This window comes from Heloderma suspectum, chromosome 3 (genome assembly GCF_057233095.1).
Source record: "Heloderma suspectum isolate Gila_16-S chromosome 3, 16-S_ref, whole genome shotgun sequence".
Lineage (NCBI taxonomy): Eukaryota > Metazoa > Chordata > Lepidosauria > Squamata > Helodermatidae > Heloderma > Heloderma suspectum.
In genome coordinates, this window is record NC_139460.1 from 9481054 (window position 1) to 9502626 (window position 21573).

The window sequence follows — 21573 nt, forward strand, 5'->3', positions numbered from 1 at the left end:
GAGCGGAGTTGGAGAAAGGCGAGAGGAGGGAGGGGGCGGGGATAGGACGTCGCGGCGGCCAATCGCGGCGGCGACTGGGAAAGGTGTGTAATAATAATAATAAAAGGGACGAGGGAAGCGGCTGTCAGTCCTCCCGAAGGAGGCGTGGCCGAAGCGGGGCGGGGGGAGAGTGCAGAGATGTTATTTGTGAGTGGCCGCGCGCTGTGTCTGTAGCCCGGCTGCGACCAATGAGGGGCGAGAGGGGGCGTGCACTGCCCTGCCAGAGTAAGGGGTGGTGTGAGGAAGGCAGATGGTTGTCAGCTATCAGGACAGGTAAGGTTGGAGGGAGCGGAGCTGGTCCTGGAGGCAGGGTACTTAATGGTCCCGGGCACGGTTGCTGGTACTTAGGTAAGGGAGTGTGTGGAAGGATAATGTGTACTCATTTCTGTACACCCCCTTTGGGCTTCAGAGAAGATTAAATATTTGAAGTAAATTAATTGGGGTGATTTAAATAAAACATAGGAAATCGTATCTGCATTTACTCTCCATAGAAAGTGCTGCAGCATATAACAATACCATGCTTACCAAGTGGTGTATAGTGATTATGTACGCCACCCACCCACCCACCCCAAGTACTCAAAAGCAGCCATTCCCAACCCGGTACGCCCTCCAGAGGTGTTGGACTGGAACCCCCATCATCCCCAGCCAGCATAGCCAACACCTCTGGGGGGCACCAGGTTGGGGAAGGCTGATTCAAAGAAATATGGGGGCGGGGTGGCAGCTGTGTTTGGCTTCAATCCTCAATACATTTTATTTTTTTTATTATGTATTTATTGTATTTCTGTGCCACCTGTTTCAGAAAATAAAAGCCATAACCAAATAGGAACATAGCAGAACACTAAAAACAACCTTTAAAAGAGAGCCAGTGTAGTGTAGTGGTGAGAGTGACGGACTGGGAGCCAGGAGATCCGGGTTCTAGTCCCCACTTGGCCATGGAACCTCACTAGGTGACTTTGGGCCAGTCACAGACTCTCAGCCCAACCTACCTCACAGGGTTGTTGTTGTGAGGATACAATGGAGAGGAGAAGGATAATGTAAGCTGCCTTGTGTTCCTTGCAAGAGGAAAAAAGGCGGGATATAAATGCAATAATAAAAAAATAATAAAGGGGACGGCAGAGGATGAGATGGCTGGATAGCATCACCGATGCAATGAATATGAACTTGAACACACTCCGGGAGAAAGCGGAGGACAGGAAGGCCTGGCGTGCTATGGTCCATGGGGTCATGAAGAGTCGGACATGACTTAACGACTGAACAACAACAATGCCTACCATGCCAGCCATTTTATGAATGGGCAAGCTACGTATACCCATGACAGCCATCTTGTGAGAGCACCCATGACACATTCTCAAAATTCCAAACTGACTGAAAAAGGATCCCTAGAGTGGGCCTTTTCTGGTGTATTCATGTTTCACTGTCCCATCCTCCATTTCCTGGTCACATTGAGAGATTGTCTTGCAATCACCGCATAAGAGTTCAGTACAGGAGGCCATTGCTTCTGGGCAGTTGCCAGCTACCACTGTTTCTCTTGCAACAGCCCCATCTCTTGGACATGGCAATCATGGAATGGACACTGACCAGTGTTTAACTCCAGACATGTTCAACTTGATATGCTGCCCTTTTTGAATGCTAAAAGAGTGCTGCTTTGGTGAGTAGTAAATAATTAGTACCATTTCCCTTACTCGTAAACAGCTACTTCCTCACATTGTTGGCACTTAGCTTCGCTACAGTGCTGAAGAAGAACCAAAACCCACATATTGCTCTAGTTCAGCAAAGGTATCCATCAGGATTGTTGTCGGCGCATTAGCCAAAGATGTAAATGCAAATGTGGCCTGCATTAAGAAAGGTATTCAAAGTTGCTGTTGTTCAGTCGTTCAGTCATGTCCGACTCTTCATGACCCCATGGACCATAGCACGCCAGGCCTTCCTGTCCTCCGCTCTCTCCTGGAGTGTGCTCAAGTTATTCAAAGTACTCCAGGCCATCTTTTTACCTATTTCATTCAAACTGGACACAGTGTCATAACCAGCAGTTGTGTGGGATACAGCAAGTGCCTTAGACTTTGCCAACACTCTGACTCATGAAATCTCATCTGCTGCTATGTATCATAAGTTAGCAGACACAGCAAAAGTTTTCCGAAGCTCATCTAATTTCTGCAATGCAGTCTCAGCCAAGAGCACAACATCAGTGTCAACAGAGTGTGCCATTGTCTTCCAGCATCCATCCTCTGTCTCATGTGCCACATGTGCAAAACTCCTCGTGTTGGCTTCGTCATGGGTGCATAGAGCTAGCCAGGAGGTAGTGTTCTTAAAAGGGCTGCAAATGAATTCCTGTCTTTCTGTTACTATTTTCTGCTTGCCTTTCACTAGCTGCTCAGCAGGGACCTTTGACAAGAAGCTGAATAATTCTGTTTTGTTGTCACCAGTACAGAGGAAGTTCTGCCAGTTACCTGGGCTATGAATAGATGCATCGGCCCTTGTGTGAATCCCTTTCCCTTTCTTAGTCCTTGCTGTTGCTTTTAAGGGATCTTTCTTGCATGAGTCCCACACAACATCAGTTGTATCAACATATCACTTGCTTCCAAGTGTAAGAAAACGTATGTACAGGCAGCTGTTTGCGCTGGCTGCCTGTAAATGTCTCAGCCTGATTCAAGGTGGTGCTTTTGACCTATAAAGCCTTACATGGCTGGGGAACACAATACTTGACAGAGCGCCTCTCCCAGTATGAACCTACCCAGACACTATGATTGTCATTTCAGGCCCTCCTCTGAGTGCCTCCTCCAAGGGAGGCTCGGAAGATGGCAGCAAAGGAGAGGGCCTTCTCAGTGGTAGGTCCCGGTTGTGGGATGATCTCCCCACTGAGGTCTGCCTGGAACCAACACTGTGATCTTTTCAGCGCCAGGTTAAGACTGTCCTCTACTCCCGGGCGTTTGATGGCATATGATGGAGATTTTAATGTTAGTTGTTTTATCAGGTCCCAGTATCTTCTTTTTTAGCTGTTTTGAATAGCTTTTAAATTTTGTATGTAAAGATCTTTTATACTGTGTTTTTGTTTTGCAAGTTTTGTGACCCGCCCAGTGAGCTTTGGCTATTGGGCAGTATAGAAATAAAATAAATGAAATGAAACAACCCGATAGGCATACTCTGTCATGGGGGGGGGGGCAGTGCTGCTCGATTCATCACTGGCAATGGAGGCACAAGGCACAGCAGGGAGTGCCTTTTTCCAATTTTGGTTGGTTTACCAGCTACAGCCATTCCTGGACATGGATGGCCTGGACACAATGATTCATGCACTGGTAACATCAAGATTGGATGATTGCAATGCACTTTACGTGGGGCTGCTTTTGAGGCTGGCGCGGACGCTGTAGCTAGTAAGAACGTAGGAAGAGCCCTGCTGGATCAGACCAAGGGTCCATCTAGTCCAGCATTCTGTTCATGCAGGGGCCAACCAGCTGCCTGTGGGAAACCTGCAAACAGGACAGGAGTGCAACAGCACCCTCCTGCCCATGTTCCCCAGCAACTGGTGTACATAGGCATCCTGTCTCTGATACTGGAGGTAGCATATAGCCATCAGGACTAGTAGCCATTGATAGCCTTCTCCTCCAGGAACTTGTCTAACCCCCTTTTAAAGCCATCGAAATTGGTGGCCATCACCACGTCTTGTGGTAGCGAATTCCATAGTTTGATTATATGCTGTGTGAAGAAGTTCTTCCTTTTATCTGTCCCAAATCTCCCACCATTCAGCTTTATGGGATGACCACTTCACCACACTGTCTCTCCGTAATAAATAGTATAAATAAATACATGCCTCAGTTCTGCCTTCCCCAACCTGGTGTCCTCCACATGTTTGGACTACAATTCCCAGGGTTCTTGACCATTGGATCTGCTGGCTGAGGCTGATGGGAGTTGAAGTCCAAAACATCTGGAGAGCACCAGATTGGGGAGAGGCTGTCTTAGCTGCTAGCTGTGGCTGCTCCATGCAGGATAAACATGTTTGTTGAATGATTATATGTGAAGGAAACATCTCATCTGGGCAGGCTTGAAGGTCAGATTTGCATCTAAGATGCACTCTTCCCAGATTGGAGAGTGAAGGAGGGACAGGCTGGTCCTCCTGCTTGAAATATGCATCAGCATCTCCTTTGTGTAACTAAAGGGACACACAGAGACTACTGAATAAAGTGCAGTTAGCCTTTTGAACAGTTCATCTGTAATTCAGATGTTGCTTGATGTTTTGCAGCTAAATAGCCGACATTTGTTTCTTTTAATGGCTGCCAAAGGAACTGTAATAGCACTGTGTTCTCTTCCAGTCTTTCTCTGATGAATACAGTTGTATTGTTTTTCTGCCATGTCCTTGGTCTTCTGCATAGTGGAAGCTACAGACTCTGGAGCAATATCTCTTGTGTCAGGGACAAAGAGATCATCACTTTCTTCCTCGTCTGGATTCTCCAATTCCCTCTGTGGTTCCACACTGTGAATGATTTCTGGAAGTGATTTGTTTGCTTATGTCAGGGTAGGCAACCTGGTGCTTTTAAATGTTTTGTACTACAGCTCCCATTACCTCTGAGCATTGGCCATTTGGGCTAGGGCTGATGGGAGTTGTAGACCAAAACAACTGGCGGGCTCCAGGTTGTCTACTCCCTGGCTTACGATGTGCTCTAAGTCCTTCATTACTAGCACACTTCCCCACTATTTCACATAGTCTTGCAATGTCTGGCCCAATTCTGCACCAACACCAAGCAATTGGATGATCTGCGATATCAAGAGCCCTTTCCCTCACTCTTCGCAAGAGCCTTGTTTTGCTCCTGTACAAGGTCGATGGCTGAAAACAAGCACTGTGATTTCTGCACAGAATTCCCATGCTCACATTGTTCAGCAATGGATGGATTTGTTTTTGGCACAATATAAGCCTATCATATAAGTGAACTATAAGCCACCATGCAAAGTTGTGATGATCAAGACTGGAAGAGCATCTTGATATAACATGAAAGCTCCTAATGTACAAAAGCAAGAGTCCCTATAGGAGCTTTTCTACACGAGGCAGTTAATCACTGGATTTACTTTCGGTTTCGTCGTAGAATTGAGGTCTGCACCCTGTTGTAGGTGCCCTATATTGGGGAGATCAATGGTTCTTGGGCATTAATGTGGCAGGTGAGAATAAAGATCCCTTTTTTCCCATGCTGTGAGGGCAGATGATCTTGGAGACATTCAGAGCCACGATACCGGTTGCTCTTGGTTTGACATTTTGAAGGAGCATATTAAAGTCCACTCTTGGCGAGTCGGGGAAGAGTATCTCCTGTCAGCCAGCCTGCTGCTGTGCCTTACTTGGGAGCGAGGTTGAAAGGTCCGTCTTGCGTTATTTGATCCTTTGTAGAAGTGTCAGCAGGTGTTCCTTATGACTTTTCAGCAAGACTGGAAAAGCTGTTAATACAGAGATTGCTTTGAGAGAGGAGAGAGGAGTAAGTGTTTTATTTTTAAATAGTTATAGTAGTCTCCTTGCAAAGGATCGATTGGAAACTGTGAACAATTGAAATAACTGCAGGGGTTTGTAATATGCATTGAAACTCCAGGCAGAGCGAAGACAGAGCCAGGCGGTAGGTGATTAGAGCGGTTGAACTCTTGTGATTCAGAAGACGCCGGAGTTTCTCGCTGTTTGCCACTGAAAAGGAATGGCTCTTCTGGACTTGGGAGCTAGGAAAGGACAACTGGGGGTCCTTGAGCAGGTGCTGACATGAAGTGGAAGTCGGTTCCATCAAAATCTCGGGCAGGACTTGCTTCCAAACAGTACATGAGCTACAGTGAAAGATTGTACTTGGAGGAGTTAGTGTTCAAGTTTTGGCCTATGTCTCTCTCTCTCTCTCTCTCTCAAGATGTGCCTTTTCAGGAACAAGACAGAAGTGGACAAGAGACTTGACTGTGTGTGTATCTTTCTGTGGACTTCAGCTTTCCTCACTTCCGCTCTTCCTGATGCTCCTTCCCTCTCCCCTTTTCCCTACACTCACAGAAACTCAGACACAAACACCCTTCTGGTCGTTCTCCTTCCCACCCTCATCCCGCTGAATGAGGGGGAGGACAGAAGACTCCCACCCACATATTCACACAGGGGTGTGTCAGCAAAGGTATATTACACCAGTTCTGAAACATCCGCATTTTCTGGGCCTGACTTAAGCTGTTGGTTTTGACCCTATGTGGTCTGTGTGCCCCCCAGCTTCCTCTTGGAATGCCTTCTCCCCTATGACTGATTTGGGTTTTAAGATCTGCCAAAGAGACCCTGGTTGAGCTTCCATGCTCTAGGAGGGAGGTTTGCTAGGGGCAGGCTGTGGCTCAGTGGTGGAGCATGCACTGTACATGCTAGAGGTCCCAGGTGTCAGGGTGGAAACTGAGCCAATAGTACCCCAGAGCAATTCTGATTCTGAGGAGGATCAGCAATCCGTGGGAGAGGAGCCAGCTCATCCCTCACAGGCACAGCAGCTGGCAGAGATTCCTCCTGCTGGCATTCCTGAGATCGATAGTGAACTGGCAGTGAGAGAGTGCGGGAGGGGGGCTTGCTAGATGCTCAACACAGATGCAGGGAGCAACAAGCGATGGAGGACATGGAAAGGAGGCGTAGCGCCCTTTTGGCGCGCAAGGAACGGCCGCGTCCCGTGGACCCAAGGGAGAGAGGGAGGATCTCTCCCTAGCCCATAAGTTCAGGGTCTTCAAGTGATTCTCCTTTAAACGGGGACCAACTGCCTACCCGGAGCATAGGCTACTCTGCTGTTCATTGCTTAGTCACTGGTGATTAGCATCTGAAAGAGTAATTAAGTTGTAAAAGGATTAAAGCCTTGAAAAGAATCCTTTCATCTGTGTCTTGAGTTGGCTACTGGAGTGTACTGAAAGAGGCCGCTAGGGCGCTCCTGACACCAGGTTTGATTCCTGGCATCTCCAGGTAGGGCTGGTAAAAAAAAAAAAAAACCCTGCCTGAAACCCTGGAGAGTCTCAGCCAGTCAGTATTGCCAGTACTGGGCTAGATGGACCAAGGGTGTAATTCAGTAAAAGGCAGCTTCCTATGTCTCTCCCAGGAGCAGGAACCAGAATATGGTTGCACAAGAATGGCAGAAAGTGTTTTCTTGGGAGGTGCGTGTATGACTGGAGGCTGGTGAAGCTTTTTGTATTCTGTCAGACATTTGGGAAGTAGTGGTCAGCTTTGTTTGCGAAAGGTCCCAGGTCAAGCCCTGTTGCTTTTATTTAAAAAAAAATTATCTGACTTAAGTTTCATTGATTTGTTATTTTGTAAAGCAGTTTGGGGAAGTTTTTTGTTGAATGGTGAATTATCATTAGGAAAACCACGCCTGCTTCTAACCCTTCTTTTTAAACCTCTGCTTCTATTACTCTTCCTTCCCTCGGGCCCTTCTGCCTGCCTACAACCAGCATAATCCAGCCAATGGTTGGTGCCCATCACCAGCGCAACCACTGTAGATTTTTACTTGGACAAGTTGCTATTTTTACTTAGACAAGTCGCTTTCTCCTTGCTAAGACAGCTGCTTTTGAGAATAAATAAGGAGGAGGTTGGGGCATAGAATAATTGACGTATGCTCAGAGACCATAACCCACCAATCCTCTTACCACTAGGTGATTTAATGCAACTGTCTGTATAACATTTCGGTCAACACAATAATGTCTGAGGGACCACCTGTCTTGGTATGAACCTTCTCAAACATGAAGATGAGCAGGAGAGGCCCTTTGGAAGACACACACACACACACACACACACACACACTTACTTGTTGGGCATGTGGGAAAAAGCTTTTTCTTCTGTAGCTCCCAAACTCTGGAATGTGCTTTCTTTGGAGTTATGACTGGTCCCAATTTCTTCTATGTTCAGGAAGGGGATCAAGACTTATCTTTTTAACTTGACTTTTTAAATTATGTTTTTTAAGGTTGCTTTTAGTGTTTTGTTTATCTTCTGAATTTTTTGTAACCCCCTTGGTTCGCTTCAGAAAGGTGGTGTATAAATACCATAAATAAGCTGTTCTGGTCTCTGATCTTTCAGACATTTAGTCTCCATCTGACAATGTCTTCTCCCGAAATTGCTTCCCTCTCGTGGGGCCGGATGACGGTGAAAGGCTGTTCCACGACGTATAAAGACTGCAAAGTGTGGCCGGGAGGCAGCCGAAAGTGGGACTGGAGGGAGACAGGAACTGACGTAGGTGTCTTCAGTCACCCCTTCTTAGTTATTTGGGATCCACTGATTTCAGCTGGTGGTTCACAGCACACAACTGGGATGTGCCTTGACCTAATGTTAGCCACAGAAATGGTCCTACTGCAAGGGGCCATAACTCAGTGGTAGAGCAGTTGCTTCGCATGCAAAAGGTCACCGGTTCAATCCCTAGCATCTCGAGATGAAAGAGAAAGAACCTTCTTGGCCCGAGATACTGGAGAGCTGTAGACCATACTGGACTAGAAGGACCAGTATGTGGTCTGACTCTGGATGCAGCAGCTTCATATATTCACCACCGATTCCTTTTCTTTTCGGATTTCTGTTATTGGATGGATTAAATATATAATAAATTTTAAAAAATTAAGGAATGCGAGTGGGGAAAGATCAGGTGGTGAGGGGAAGAAGGAAATGGGTAACCCTAACCCCCTCCCCCTCCCATAGTAACTGAAGCTCTGGAGAACTCTTCATGGTTTTCTCCCCACCACCCATCCCTGCTCTCCTTATTTTACCACAGCTTGATTTGTTTTATTATTTATTTACAGTTATTTTTAGGCCATCTTTAAAGGTGGAGCCCTTTCAAGAGGGCATAAAAGATTTAAAAAAACTATACGAAGTGGATACAAGAAAAATTAGTACATAAATCAATAAATACCTACTCAATAAATATTAAATAACATGCATATTTACATACATATATACATATTTGCATAAATGCATATGTAAATTCATAATAGATACATACATACATACATAATAAACACATAATACTGAATAGATACCTACTCAATAAATCAATATTCAATAAATACATACACAATAAATAAATAAATATTTAAATAATATGCTTATTTACATATGTATTTACATACATATTTACAGATATACATGTTTAAATACATAATAAATAAATACATACGTCATAAATAAATAGATACATACTCAATAAATACCTACTCAATAAATCAGTAAACACATACTCAATGAAAATCCATAACAGAGATTACCAATACAAATCAATTAAAAATAGAAATTACCAATAAAACCAGCAGCCCAAGATACTACGGGAAAGCAAGCGAAAACGGGTTGGGACTGTCCCCACGAGGGGGGGACCACAGCTCAGTGGTAGACCTCACGGGGGCCATGCGGAAGGTCCCAGGTTCAATCCCTGACCGTAAAAAGGATCAGGGAGCAAGTGATGCAGACAATGTCTGCCAGAGACCCCACAGACCCCTGCCAGAAAGACAGGTGGATAAATAGTCTGTCCTATGTGATCCAAGGGCATTGTTAGAGGAGAGCTATGGGGCCTTGCCCCCACAGCGACGTTCCCTCCCTGAGTGTTCAGCTGTTTTTTTTTAAGGGAAAATTTCTTGTCCTTTCACTCTGGAGCTTTCAGGAAAAGCATGCGGACAATTTTCTCACTAATTGTTCACTAAGATGTAATACAGTTACAGATACAATCCAAGGCAGGTTTAGATAGGAAAAAAAGTCCTACAATGCTCAGCTTTCCCCAGCCTGCTGGCTGGGAAATGCTGGGAGTTATAGGACTTTTTTTCTGTCTAAACCTGCCTTGGATTGCGCCCTAAATCTGTTCTGCTACCTGTATTTACAAATGGGATTGCAACAAAAATGTTGCGGAATGGAGTGCCCCTGTTCAGTGTTCCAACCAGCCATGCCTTCTTTCAGAATCCACTATTCCTTGTCCTCTCCATCCATTTACCATTTCACTCCTCCCACACCGACAGGCACTTAACATGCCTCTAAGCATGCTGTATCCTCACTGGGGTGTGTTTGGGGGTGGGGGAGTTGCCCCCTGACATCGTTTCCTGAGCAGACATATATAACCACCTATTGCGCCTCCTTTGATGATGTTGCTCACTTTGAACCACAGCACACGCAGTCTCCCCTGCAGACTGGAACTTGCCCCTCTTCCTTCTCCCTCCAGAGCAGCCTTCCTCCACCAGGTGGCCTCGAGGTGCTTTGGGCTTCAGCTCCCATCAGCCCCGGCCAGCATAGCCAGGGTCAGGAATGCTGGGAGAACATTTGGAGGGCATCAGGTTGGAGAAGTCTGATCCAGAGGCTTCATAAGAACATAAGAACCTCCCTGCTGGATCAGACCAAGGGTCCATCTAGCCCAGCATTCTGTTCACACAGTGGCCAACCAGCTGCCTGTGGGGAAACCCACAAGCAGGGCATGACCGCAACAGCACCCTGCCGCCCATGTTCCCCAGCAACTGGTGTACATAGGCTGACCGCCTCTGGTACTGGAGGTAGTGTAGAGGCATCAGGAATAGTAGCCATTGATAGCCTTCTCCTCCATGAATTTGTCCAGTCCCCTTTTAAAGTCATTCAAATTGGTGGCCATCACTATGTCTTGTGGTAGCGAATTCCATGTATGAAGAATCCCTTCCTTTTATCTGTCCTGAATCTTCCACCAATCAGCTTTGTGGGATGAAGCTGGGTTCTAGTATTATGAGAGAGGGAGAAAAATACCTCCCTATCCACTTTCTCCACACCACGCATAATTTTGTACACCTCTGTCATGTCTCCCCTTACTCCTCTTTTGTAAGCTAAACCCAGATGTTATAACCTTTCCTCATAGGGTAGTTGCTCCCTGTATAAACACAAGAACATCAGAAGAGCCATGCTGGATCAGACCAAGGGTCCATCTAGTCTAGCATTCTGTTCACAACCAGCTGTCAACCAGGAACCCACAAGTAGGACACGAGTGCAACAGCACCCTCCCACCCATGTTCCCCAGCAACTGGCGCACATGGGCATACTGCCTCTGATACTGGAGGCAGCATAGAACCCTCAAGCCTAGTAGTCATTGATAGCCTTCTCCTCCATGCATTTGTCTAATCTCCCTTTAAAGCCATCCAAGTTGTGGCCATCACTACATCTTGTGACAGTGAATTCCATAGTTTAACAGTGCGCTGTTTGGCTTTATTTGACTTCCATTCCTTTGAGCCGCTCCATGATCACGAGTCTAAATTACTGTTTTCAGACCTGAGTGATTTCTTCTAACCGACAAAGCGACACCGAGAGCCATTTTCATTTGTATACATTGTTTCCTTTGCAGCAGAGCAGCGCACGTTTTTCGAAGGGTACCTCTCCGAGCAAAATAACCTTTTTCTGCCTAATGATGGCTTACGGAGGCAGATGTTTCTTTTTCGTCCTGTTTGTTTGTTTGTTTCTCCTTGTAAACTCAAATGGCAATTTGTAACTAAATTTGCATAATAAGGGACTGCAGGCAGCCATCCTTTACAGACAAGAAGTCTGCAACACAGTACACAGCTGTTCTAAATAGACCTCAAACATTGGCGACTATTTTTAACTTTCAACGGGAGCTTTTCAGCCACCCTGCGGCCTAAAGTGCCAGGCTTCTGTCCCAATTGGCAGTTTTCCTCAAGGTGTAAATACAGGCGTCGTCGACATACCACCCATCTTGCAGGTGTTAGTATGACTTTTTGTAGCCGGTGTGATGGCTGGCTTTTCCGGCTACCACGCTTAGGTGCTGCTGCTATTGTGAATGCGGTAAATTGACTTGGTTTAACCCAGCTGGGGATGGATGATCTCTCTGACGCAAACAGACCCTGCACAGAAGGAGGGCGGGCTCTTTTTTCTCCCCCCCCCATCTAAACACCTTGGTGTCCTTTAACAATGGTCACATGACAGACCCCTGGAAAAGGAAAAAGGGTGAGATTGACTGTAATTGTGATAATCAGCCAGGGAAAGGTTGCACTGCCTATAAGCCATACTCTGGAGACAGCGATGCTGTGAAAGAGTGAGAAAGAGGGGGCTTGATTCCCAGGCAACACAAAAGGCTTGTCATGATGCTGTGGAGGCTAACCCCTTCTTAGCAAGACAGCTTTTGGGGGGGCAGGGGGAGCCAAAAAAAATCCCATCCGATTCCTGTGGATGCAGGCTAGGCCTGAACCAAAGAGGCCAGCCCAACTCGCATGTGGTGAATTGGCTGTTTTAGAAAGGGGGAGGGGGGGGTGCTGAACTGGTTCATCTGGTTTGAGCTAAGGCTTCCTTTCTTCTCCTCCTTCCCCTGCCCACGGTATTTTAAATGAAAGCCACAGTGGTGGGAGTGTATTTCCTCACTCCCGGCATGCAATATTCTCTACCAGTGTTCATCTGAACAATTGGCAATTTAAAAAAAGGTGATGGATTTTTACTTCTGGCATGAGAAAGAAACTATCTGCATCCATTTTTCCCCCTCCTGATGGATATGAAATAACTAGATGGCCAGGACTGGTGGAGTAGAGTACAGAGTCAGGTGGACATAAACTCTGTAAGCATCAACATACACCAAGCAAGACGGCGCCATTGCAGGCTGGACAGTGACCCTTGACACGAATGACTGCGTTCCTGTTCAGAGGTGCGGTAGTGATACATAGCAGGTGACCAACAAGAGACATTTTGCTTCCCTCTCTCCTGCCCTTGGTAAACAATGACCTCATAATGAAATGTTTTAAAAGGCACACTCCCACCTACACAGTGGCGTTTTCTAGGCAGATGATTGACGATATTTAACTGTCCCCAGGTTGAGTTCTTTCATGTCACCATCCACCTGGAAACCTTAACGAATGGAGATTAAGACCTACGACCTTCTGTATGCAAAGGATGTGTTCTGCCACTGGACCTCTTCAGGATGCTAACTGGCATATCTCCAGAACCATGAGGGCTAGAAACTTCCTTTAAAAAATAATAATGAATGAAAATTAAGATTTATAGAAAGCTGAGGTCTTTTTATGTGATTCAGAAATATACACGCAGCACCATCTGTGTGTATAAAAATGTGTACCACTAGATTACACAGTGGAGATCATCACTTTGGTAGTTGCACAGTCTCTTACATTTGTCTCTTTGCAACTGCTGATAAAAGCCAAAACTGGTCCTTGGAACAATGCGTGTTTAACAGTGCAGCCTACTCAGAAGTAAGTGCCATTTTTTCAAGCTTTCTCCCAGGTTAGTGTATTTAGCAAGGGTGGACAAACTGCTAGGGGTCTGGAGGCCATACACCCCCTAACTCAACTGAGGGCCAAACCCCTGCTCAGCTGCCAAAATTCAGTGACATGGTGGCAGAGCAGAAAAAAGGCAGCTTTTAACCAAATTAAAGTATTGCACTGTGGAAAATAATGGGTGGTCAGCCCCTTTTTGCTACCATGCAGCCCAGTGTTGGTGGCAAAATTAGCAGTGTGTGTTGGAGGGCACTGGGGATGCAAAAAAGCAGGAGAGCATCCAGAATAGACCCACGAAAAGAAGAGAAACATCTCAGGCTGCTGAAACAAAGGTTTTACTTGTAAAAAAGAAAAAAGCCCAACGCATTTCAGGCTATTTGTATTTCAAGGCCGCCTTCAGGGGGCTGTAAAATACTACATTACTAAAATGGCATAGAATTCTTAGCATCGAAAAACATACTGAATGTAATATCTTGATCTGTAACGTGGAAAATATGGATAGATGTTAAATGTACTATCCTCTGTCAATAATTATATTTAAACTTAATATATTTCTTTTTATCCATTTATTCCCCCCCCCTTTTTTTCTTGTTTTTTTTTTGGTTTGGTTGATTTTGTTTTGGAAAACTAATAAAATCTTTTTTAAAAAAAATAGAATGTTTAGCATTGAAAAATGTTTATGTTTTCTATGTTTTTCAGTGCTGAACTTCTATGCTATTTGAATTACGGCATCTTGAGATGTTTCTCTTCTGTTTGTGGACCACAAAAAACGCCAGGTGGGGGGGCAGGTTCATGTGCACCACTCGTTGCCCACCCCGGTGTACAGGATTGCAGCCGAAATGATATTCAGTTGGGGATTCCTGCCCCCATTTGTCTTTTCCGAGTAATGTTTTCATTGGCATGGGGAAGAGTGTGCATGGCTCACTATTCCCCTCCACTTCCAAATGCAGCATGTTCCCGGCGTTCAGCCTGCAGATGTGGAAGAAGTGGTTCAAAAGGGTGCCAAAACATTAGTGATTGGCCGTGGCATGAGTGAAGCCTTGCAGGTAAGTTTTGCCAGGTTTGGTGGGCTAGGAGTCAAGGGAACTTTGCCCCAGCTGCTATGAGGTTCAGATTTTCACACAGCCTTCCCCAACCTGGTGCTCTCCAGATGTTTTGGAGTACACCTCCCAGCATTCCTGACCACTGGCCATGCGGGCTGGGGCTAAGGAGAGCCGAGGTGCAGATTTGGGCGTTCATTCTCAGAGCAGCAAGTTAACAACTGTGCTCTTGATTGCTTCTTCCAAGTGCCATGTGGGCGCCATATTAGTCGACACTAGGGATGGGCGAATTTACTGTGGTCCGGGTTGCGTGCTGCTTGTGGGCAAGTTGCCAGGCAGTCCACCAGCTCCCGGCCCCTTGCTGAGCTGCCATTTTGCGCAAAAATGGCAGCTTGGCCTTTTTCGTAAGGGCAGATTTTACGCAAATGGCAGCCGTAAAGCAGCCATTTACACAAGATTACAGGCATAAATGGCCATTTACGTCTGTAATCTTGCGTAAATGGTCCCTTTACAATGCCATTTGCGTAAAATTGGCCTTTACGAAAAAGGCCGAGCTGCCCTTTTGCAGCTCAGTGAGGGACCGGGGATCCCTGCGCTTGCCCAACTCAAGAGTGCAGGGAGTTGGGCAAGTGCAGGGATTTGCAGAGTGGCATCTGGGGGGCTGAACCAGTGATTTCCCGCTGGGCCTCCAGCCCCAGCCAGATACCCGGGTCACCCCTAGTTGACACTTGCCTGGCTGGGCTGCCCCAAGACATTTTGCTGCCTGAGACAGAGTGGTAAAGGCGTCTCCCCCCGCCTCCCCAATTTGAAGTGCTCATACCCAAGGCCAGACGGGTTATCCTAAGCCATGACCGTACACTTTGCAGCAAGGCCTATTCCAGCTGATGAGACTGTCTTCTGTGCAGACACACACACACACACACACAGTTAGCAGATGGAGCAGAATGTACTTCGCACCTCTACTTCAAAGTGGCACCTTCTTTTGATTTTCTCTCTTCTTCATCAGCCAAATAAATGACAGGGCTGGACAATACCCAAAGCAGCTGGGAAAAAACACCTTCCTCTTTAAACGTGCCCTTTTCTAGTTCTTGGCAGCCACGTTTGGAGAGCTCACGACAAATTCCTGGGGTGCTGCAGCTTAGAAGCATAGGAAGCTGCCTGGTGCAGAGTCAGGCCCTTGGTCCATCTAGCCCAGTATTGTTGACACTGACTGGCAGCTGCTCTCCGGGGTTTCAGGCAGGAGTTTTTCCAAGCCATACGTGGAGATGCCGAGGATCAAACCTGGGACCGTCTGCATGCAAACAGGGTGTTCTACCTCTGAGCCACAGACCCTCCCAGCTCCTGCCTTGTCCGCCACATGGGTGGGCTTAGGAGCCACTTGGATGGGGAGGAAGAAGGGGGCTCATGCCCCTAAATGCCTCTCAGCTTGCTGTAATGGAACCAGGCAGCAGTTCCAGGTGGAGGTGGGCTACCAGTCCCCCCCCCTTTTGTGGCAGCCTGACCGAGGAAGGCCTGAAACACCTCTTTGAAAGCAAAGGGTCAACCACTACCAGAGCCACTTCCCCCAAATCATGAAAAGTAAATTACGAGGGAGTGAGGCAGCCTTTCCAGAGGCCCCACCTTTAATGTATGTGAAAGAGAGACAGGTCCTTGCCCCACAGGACTTACAATCTACATTTTGGGGTTGAGGGGAACCAGATAGACAGGGAAGGAATGGGAGAGGTGAAGATAACACAGGATTTCATGTCTACTCTAAACGAGGGTCCATGTTGGGGAATGTGTCTCTCTCTGCATTTACCATGTGGCCAGCATGGTGGAACCCTGCGGAGGCCCTGCTCAGTGTTGCAGCACCAGCTGAGGTATAGTGGCTAAGTAATGCAGGACAGACTTCTTAGTGGTGGTGTCCATCCTTTGGAATTCTCTGACCTAAGAGATCCAATTGGCCCCTTCCCTCTCAACTTTTTGATGCCAAGTCAAGACATTGTTATTAATTTTGTATGCTCCTGTTTGAGTTTCTGTTGATTACTTGATTAATGATGGCGCTATTATATTTTTTGCCTGTTTTTAATCAACTGTTAATCATTTTGCTTAACGGTATCAATAGAAATGTGGGCTAATAATACTTTAATTAATGAATACAACTCCTATGGGGCAGTTTCCCATGCCTTTTCTCTTCCTGCTTCTTCAAGGTGCCCTCGTCCACTGTGGACTACCTTAAGAAACATGGCATCGACGTGCTGGTCCTGCAGACGGAGAAGGCCGTGAAAGAGTACAACGCTTTGGCCTCCCAAGGGGCTAAAGTGGGCGGCGTCTTCCATTCCACCTGCTAGGCCGGTCAGGGCAGCCCCTGCCTTCCACCGTCTTGTGCCTTTGGGTGAATAAAAGAGAGCTGTTTCGGAGTCAGCATGTACAGTCTGCATTTCTCCGTTTGTGCCAAGCCTTGAAAGCTTTCAAAACAAAGATAGAACAAGTTGAGAGCTGACCCCTCCGCGCCCCCCCCCCACCCACAAAGACAGTGCCATGGTATCCTAAAGAAACAGAGCGCCTCTGAAAACTCAGTAGCACTGGGCTAGAAAGTCAAAGATACACGTTCAAGAATGCCCTTTTAATTTCAGTGAGATTTTGGGGTGGCTGGGTGCTGTTTTCACAACCTGGGGTGTGGCAAGGGTGGAGGCAAGGGTGCTTGCCTAATTGAGCACCCCTGCTCTAGTTCCTGTGAGCAGAAGCGCGGCAAGTGCGAGCCCCAATTCCCCATGCGCCCTTGCCCACGCCTACCGTGGCCTCTGCCTCACCCAAGCCCCCAAAGCTTAACTTGGCAAGAAGGCGGGTGTTTCCATAAACCACCCTTCCCCAACTCGTCCAGAGATGTTGGACTACAGCACCTATCATCTGCCAGCAAGCATTCTGTCTGGGGATTATGGGTGTTGTAGTCCAAACACATCTGGAAGGCGCCAGGTTAAGGAAGGCTGCCACAGATCTAGGGAGCATCTTTCCCCACTGGGGTTGAGTGAGGAAAATTACCACTTGCACTACAGTTTCCCACTGGGGAATCTCGGACCTGTAATCCCAGCCCCTTTCGCCTGTGAAAAGATGCCCTGCCTGGTCGACTGGACTGCCTCCCTCCATTGTCCCTGCCTTCCCCTTTTCTAAGGTAGGTTTCTTTAGTATAGCAGGGAGGAAGAGGCAGTTGCTACAAGGTTCTTTTGAGTGTTCAGTTGAAACACTTTTGGGGCAAATGGGAGACCAACTGTCCAGGCCTAGATGACTAGGGTGTGTGTGTGTGTGTGTGTGTGTGAACAGCCCTTTCCAGAAGGCTCCCATCTTACAGGTATGCCCAGGGGTTGGAGAGCTGCACCTGAATCACAAGCTTACTAGAGCCCCGCCTCTCATTAAACTTTCACAAGGCTTTTGGTAGGGATGTATGAGAAAATTTTTGCTCGCAGCTCATGCGAGCATGCCCCGTTCAAAGCTCTGAACACGAGCATGTGTCCTCCGAAAATACCTGCAAATTGTCAAACACATGCTCACGTTCGTCTCATTCCCGTTTCCTAGTTCACTTTGCACAAATTTCCTCTGTAGACTGAACCAATCCCACTTTAGCTTATGGAGGATATTTGCGTAAATTTGGGGAGACTTGCGCAAATCTCCCATTCAATCACAGCTCGATTTGTGCAATTTTCCCATTCGCGCAGAGTGAGCAGCGACCGTGAACAGGAATCAGGCACAAGATGATGTTAGGAGAACCCTGGTGACCTCAGACATCGCTTGTTGGCACATCCCTAGCTTTGGGCATCTCACTTTCTCCCAGGGTATCTCACAGTCCCAGATGGTGACTTGCTTTGAGGCTGCCCAAGTGAGGCTCCGCCCAAGTGAGGCTCCACCCAAGTACAAATTTGAACTCAGGTCTCTCTACTCCCAAAGTCCTATCCCTATTTGTGTTTGCAAAATGTTAAGAACATATGTCTGGGGTGAGGTACCTGTGGCCCTCCAGGTGTTTGGGACTACAACTCCCATCACCCCATGACACTTGGCCATGCTGCTAGGGCAGATGGGATTTCCACGCCAAAACATCTGGATGGCACCAGGTTGGGGAAGGCTGGGTTACAGCCTATGTCAGCGGCTCCCCAGATGTTGGACTCCCAACTCCCATTAGCCCCGGCCAGCATGGCCAGTGGTGAGGGATGATGGGAATTGTGGTCCAGCATCATGTGGAGGGCCACAGGGTTCCCCACCCCTGGCATAATAGTCCGTATCCCAGGAGTTCCAAATTGGTACCTGAGGCACACTTCATTCCAGGTGGAATGATCACCCTAGACACGAAGCAGCTTTTCATCAGATCTCCCACCCAGGTTTGCTGCCCAATTCCTAAAGATGCCAAGGTTTGAGCCTGGGGGGCTTAAGCAAGAAATGTCTGCGCTCTTATCACAGAACATGCCCCCTGCTACGTGAGCCTTTTTTTAGACTGCGAGGCAGACACCCGATGGAAGACCAGTCAAAACAGCCTCTCTCACTCCTCCTGCTCCTTTATCAATTGCACCCGGCAACAAGGAGGAGAGGCTACCACTACGTCAGACAACACAGAGCCACCCCGACAAAGTCTATTAGAGCACAGAGCCGTTTTCTGGGCGCAGAGCCAGGAATGTTCATCCCAGCTACTGCCAAGCTAACACGCCTCGGCGGATCCTGCTTATCTCTGTGCGGCAGGGTGTGTAGGAGGAGTGGGCGACAAGCAGAGAGACAGGAGGGGTCTCGCCCCCAGAGGCAGGATCCACTCACTCTGTGTTCTCCTCCTCCATGCAAAACGACAGAGGAATTGCCATGTTAGGTCAGGCTGGACTGTCCAAGGGCCCCGTCCATTCCATTCGGAGCATTTTAAGTTCTGCCTGCAATCTACCAAGTGCCCCAAGCAGTCACAATCTAGCACCCCAAATCCAGAGACCACCCCTGACCCCTCTCTCTCTGCACACATAAGACAAGATGAATTTTAGGCAACAAAAGGGTGTGTGTTTTCCTTCCACCATGTTATTGTAGAAAATGTACAATGTAAAGTATATTTTCATGTGCAAAGATCTTTAATCGGTTTGACAAATGAAAATGTAAGACTGTCCCAGATGTGCTTAGCTTTCTATAGAAATATAAAAATACATTTTCCTGCCTAAGAGGGCCTCTATGGATCTCCAAAGCAAAGATGCGGGATGCCAAGGCAATGCACTGGGGACGTATGTGTAAGGCTGCCCTTTCTCGACAGATATTCTTCCACTAGGGCAGCCAAAGGTCTTATGGGCCAGTTCACAGATGGATCCAGCTGCCATCCACAACAAAGCCAAGAGCCCTTCTCGATGTGCCTTTGCTCAAGACCCGAGAGGCTCACGGAGGGCAACCTACAGACACTGCTGTGTGTAGGGACCAAACAAACATGGAGGAAAGCTTCAAGCACAACTCCCTGAAGAGAGGAGGCTGCAGGGCCCCAGCTAGAACAGAAAGAAGCACATTCCTGGCTCCTTATATTTCAAGACAGGAGAAAGTTGCCACCCTCCAGCTCTGCAGACTAGGGCTGGTGGCAATGGCTGTGTCTCCCTCTCCCCAGCTCTAAATCAAGGCCTGCAAAACTCGGTTGAGCCACCAAGCTTAAAAACATAGCCCCTCCGGCCATGTGCTGTGACCTTCTGGGTGCTAGTTCTGGGCAGACAGCAAGAGCAAAAGGCCCAGCAAGCCCTCTCACAGGATGCGTTTGGCTGGCTGAGTCACAGGCTGGGAGGCTTGCTTGAAACCAGGGACGCTGAACCACAGGCCTGTGGGCCTCATCTGGCCTGTGGAACCTGCTTGGGTCCCTCCAGGGGGCGGGGCTTGTTCAGGGATGTGGGCTGCAGAGGACTTGGTGGGCGCTGGGCGGAGCAGCTTGGCCACTGCACAGTGAAACGTCCCTCAACCTGATGCCCTCCCGATGCTCTGAGCTCCCAGAATGCCCATGGCCACGCTGGCTGGGGCGCTTGGCATTGTAGTCCAACACTTCTGGAGGGCACCAGGTTGGGGACTACTCGCACAGTGTCTGCCAGTGCCTTCTCACCAGCTAGGGCTTCCTCTCCTGACCACAGGCCACAGCTGTGGAAGAAGCGGGAGAGGCATGCTTGCTTTTCATAGTCTGGCTGAGGGCCCTTCCTGCGAGCCCCTTGGCTGTGCTGGGGCAGCCAAGGAGCCTTCAGGCAAAAACAGCCCTGACAAGCAGCAGCCAGCCTGGGAGTGGATTCAACCCAAGGTATTTCCACTTGCACAAGTCAATCGCATCTCCACGGTCTCAGAGAAAACAGCTTGAGTTCAGGAGAGGAGGGAGCAGTGTTTTTGTTCCACTGTAGGCCCAATTTGATCTCGTATATCTGCCTTCCCCACCCTGGCACTTTCCAGATGTGTTGGACTGCAACTCCCATAATTCCCAGCCAGCACAGCCGGAGGACACCAGAGCTGGGGACGGCTGAGTCCTATATGCCTGCCCTATCAAAGTTTTGAGAGCATCTCAACTCCCAGCAAGAATGAAAAGTCTGTTCAGGTACTGGCTTCACCGCCTGCCGGGCTTGGGCATGATGTAAACTTTGACTGGTTTGCTGAAGGGGATGGTTCCTTCGATGCTGTTCTCAGTCTGCGGGACGAGCTCTGCGCTGTCCCCCCAGGTGTGCCGTGAAAGCCTCATGGATGCTTTGTTTCTGTCTGAACTGTATGCCAATAAGAGCCGCACTTCGACTTGACAAGGCTCTGGAGAGGGTTCGGGGGGGAGAGAAACCGGAAACAAACATTATCACCTTTGCCACGAAGCAGATCGCCAAACCCCATGCCCCATGGAGGCAGGAAACAGAGGCGCTGGCAGACAAGCCGGAAGGGGGCACTGGCTGTTTGGCACAAGGGGGCGTACCGTGGCGGTGCAGTCGCCCAAGTTTCAAAGGACACTAAATATACATAGAACAAACACTGGATTCCCAGCCATCTACACTGCCAGTAAACTTTACATCTGGAAAAGGCTGGCCTCTTTATCTCCTGTTCCAGCTCTTCCACTGGTGTAGTCTGTGAGAACAGTACTAGCATTCAGAAAGGTGAAAAAGCCAGGAAGAAGTTTTACATCATCCTATTTCAGATCACCATCTTCCATGTACGCTTTCCCACACACTTTGGTCAACCTCTGAAGTCTGCTTAGAGTCCCTGAACCATCAGTAGCTCAGTGGGTGGGTGGAAGAAGCAGGGCCTTCTCAGTTGTGGCATCAACACTGTAGAATGCCCTCCTTAGGGAAATGTATGGCGTTTCCTGGGAGACTGGCAGCTCTGCAATAAACCATATGTTTCTGCT

At 47.9% G+C, this 21573-nt stretch overlaps 2 protein-coding genes across 6 annotated transcripts in view; one reads left to right on the forward strand and one right to left on the reverse strand.

The window, feature by feature from the left end:
• Nucleotides 1–261: 261 nt before the first annotated feature.
• On the forward strand, nucleotides 262–16608 carry AAMDC (adipogenesis associated Mth938 domain containing). 2 transcript variants are annotated; one of them, XM_084842474.1, is made up of 4 exons: nucleotides 262–387; nucleotides 8066–8218; nucleotides 14151–14246; nucleotides 16430–16608. In XM_084842474.1, the coding sequence occupies exons 2-4, from the start codon at nucleotides 8087–8089 to the stop codon at nucleotides 16568–16570; spliced, it is 369 nt and encodes a 122-aa protein (XP_084698600.1). In that variant the 5' UTR covers nucleotides 262–387; nucleotides 8066–8086; the 3' UTR covers nucleotides 16571–16608. The 2 variants fall into 2 exon arrangements, with proteins under 2 accessions (XP_084698600.1, XP_084698599.1); XM_084842473.1 differs by having other exon boundaries at nucleotides 262–312.
• A 2642-nt stretch (nucleotides 16609–19250) lies between these two features.
• INTS4 (integrator complex subunit 4) overlaps nucleotides 19251–21573 on the reverse strand; it is a 50855-nt gene continuing 48532 nt past the window's right edge. For 3 of the 4 annotated variants that reach the window (XM_084842471.1, XM_084842472.1, XM_084842470.1), the window contains exon 23: nucleotides 19251–20987. In XM_084842471.1, the coding sequence (XP_084698597.1) occupies nucleotides 20794–20987 (194 nt within the window). In that variant the 3' untranslated portion in view covers nucleotides 19251–20793. The remainder of the gene's footprint in view (nucleotides 20988–21573) is intronic. The other variant, XR_014788945.1, reaches the window with a different exon arrangement.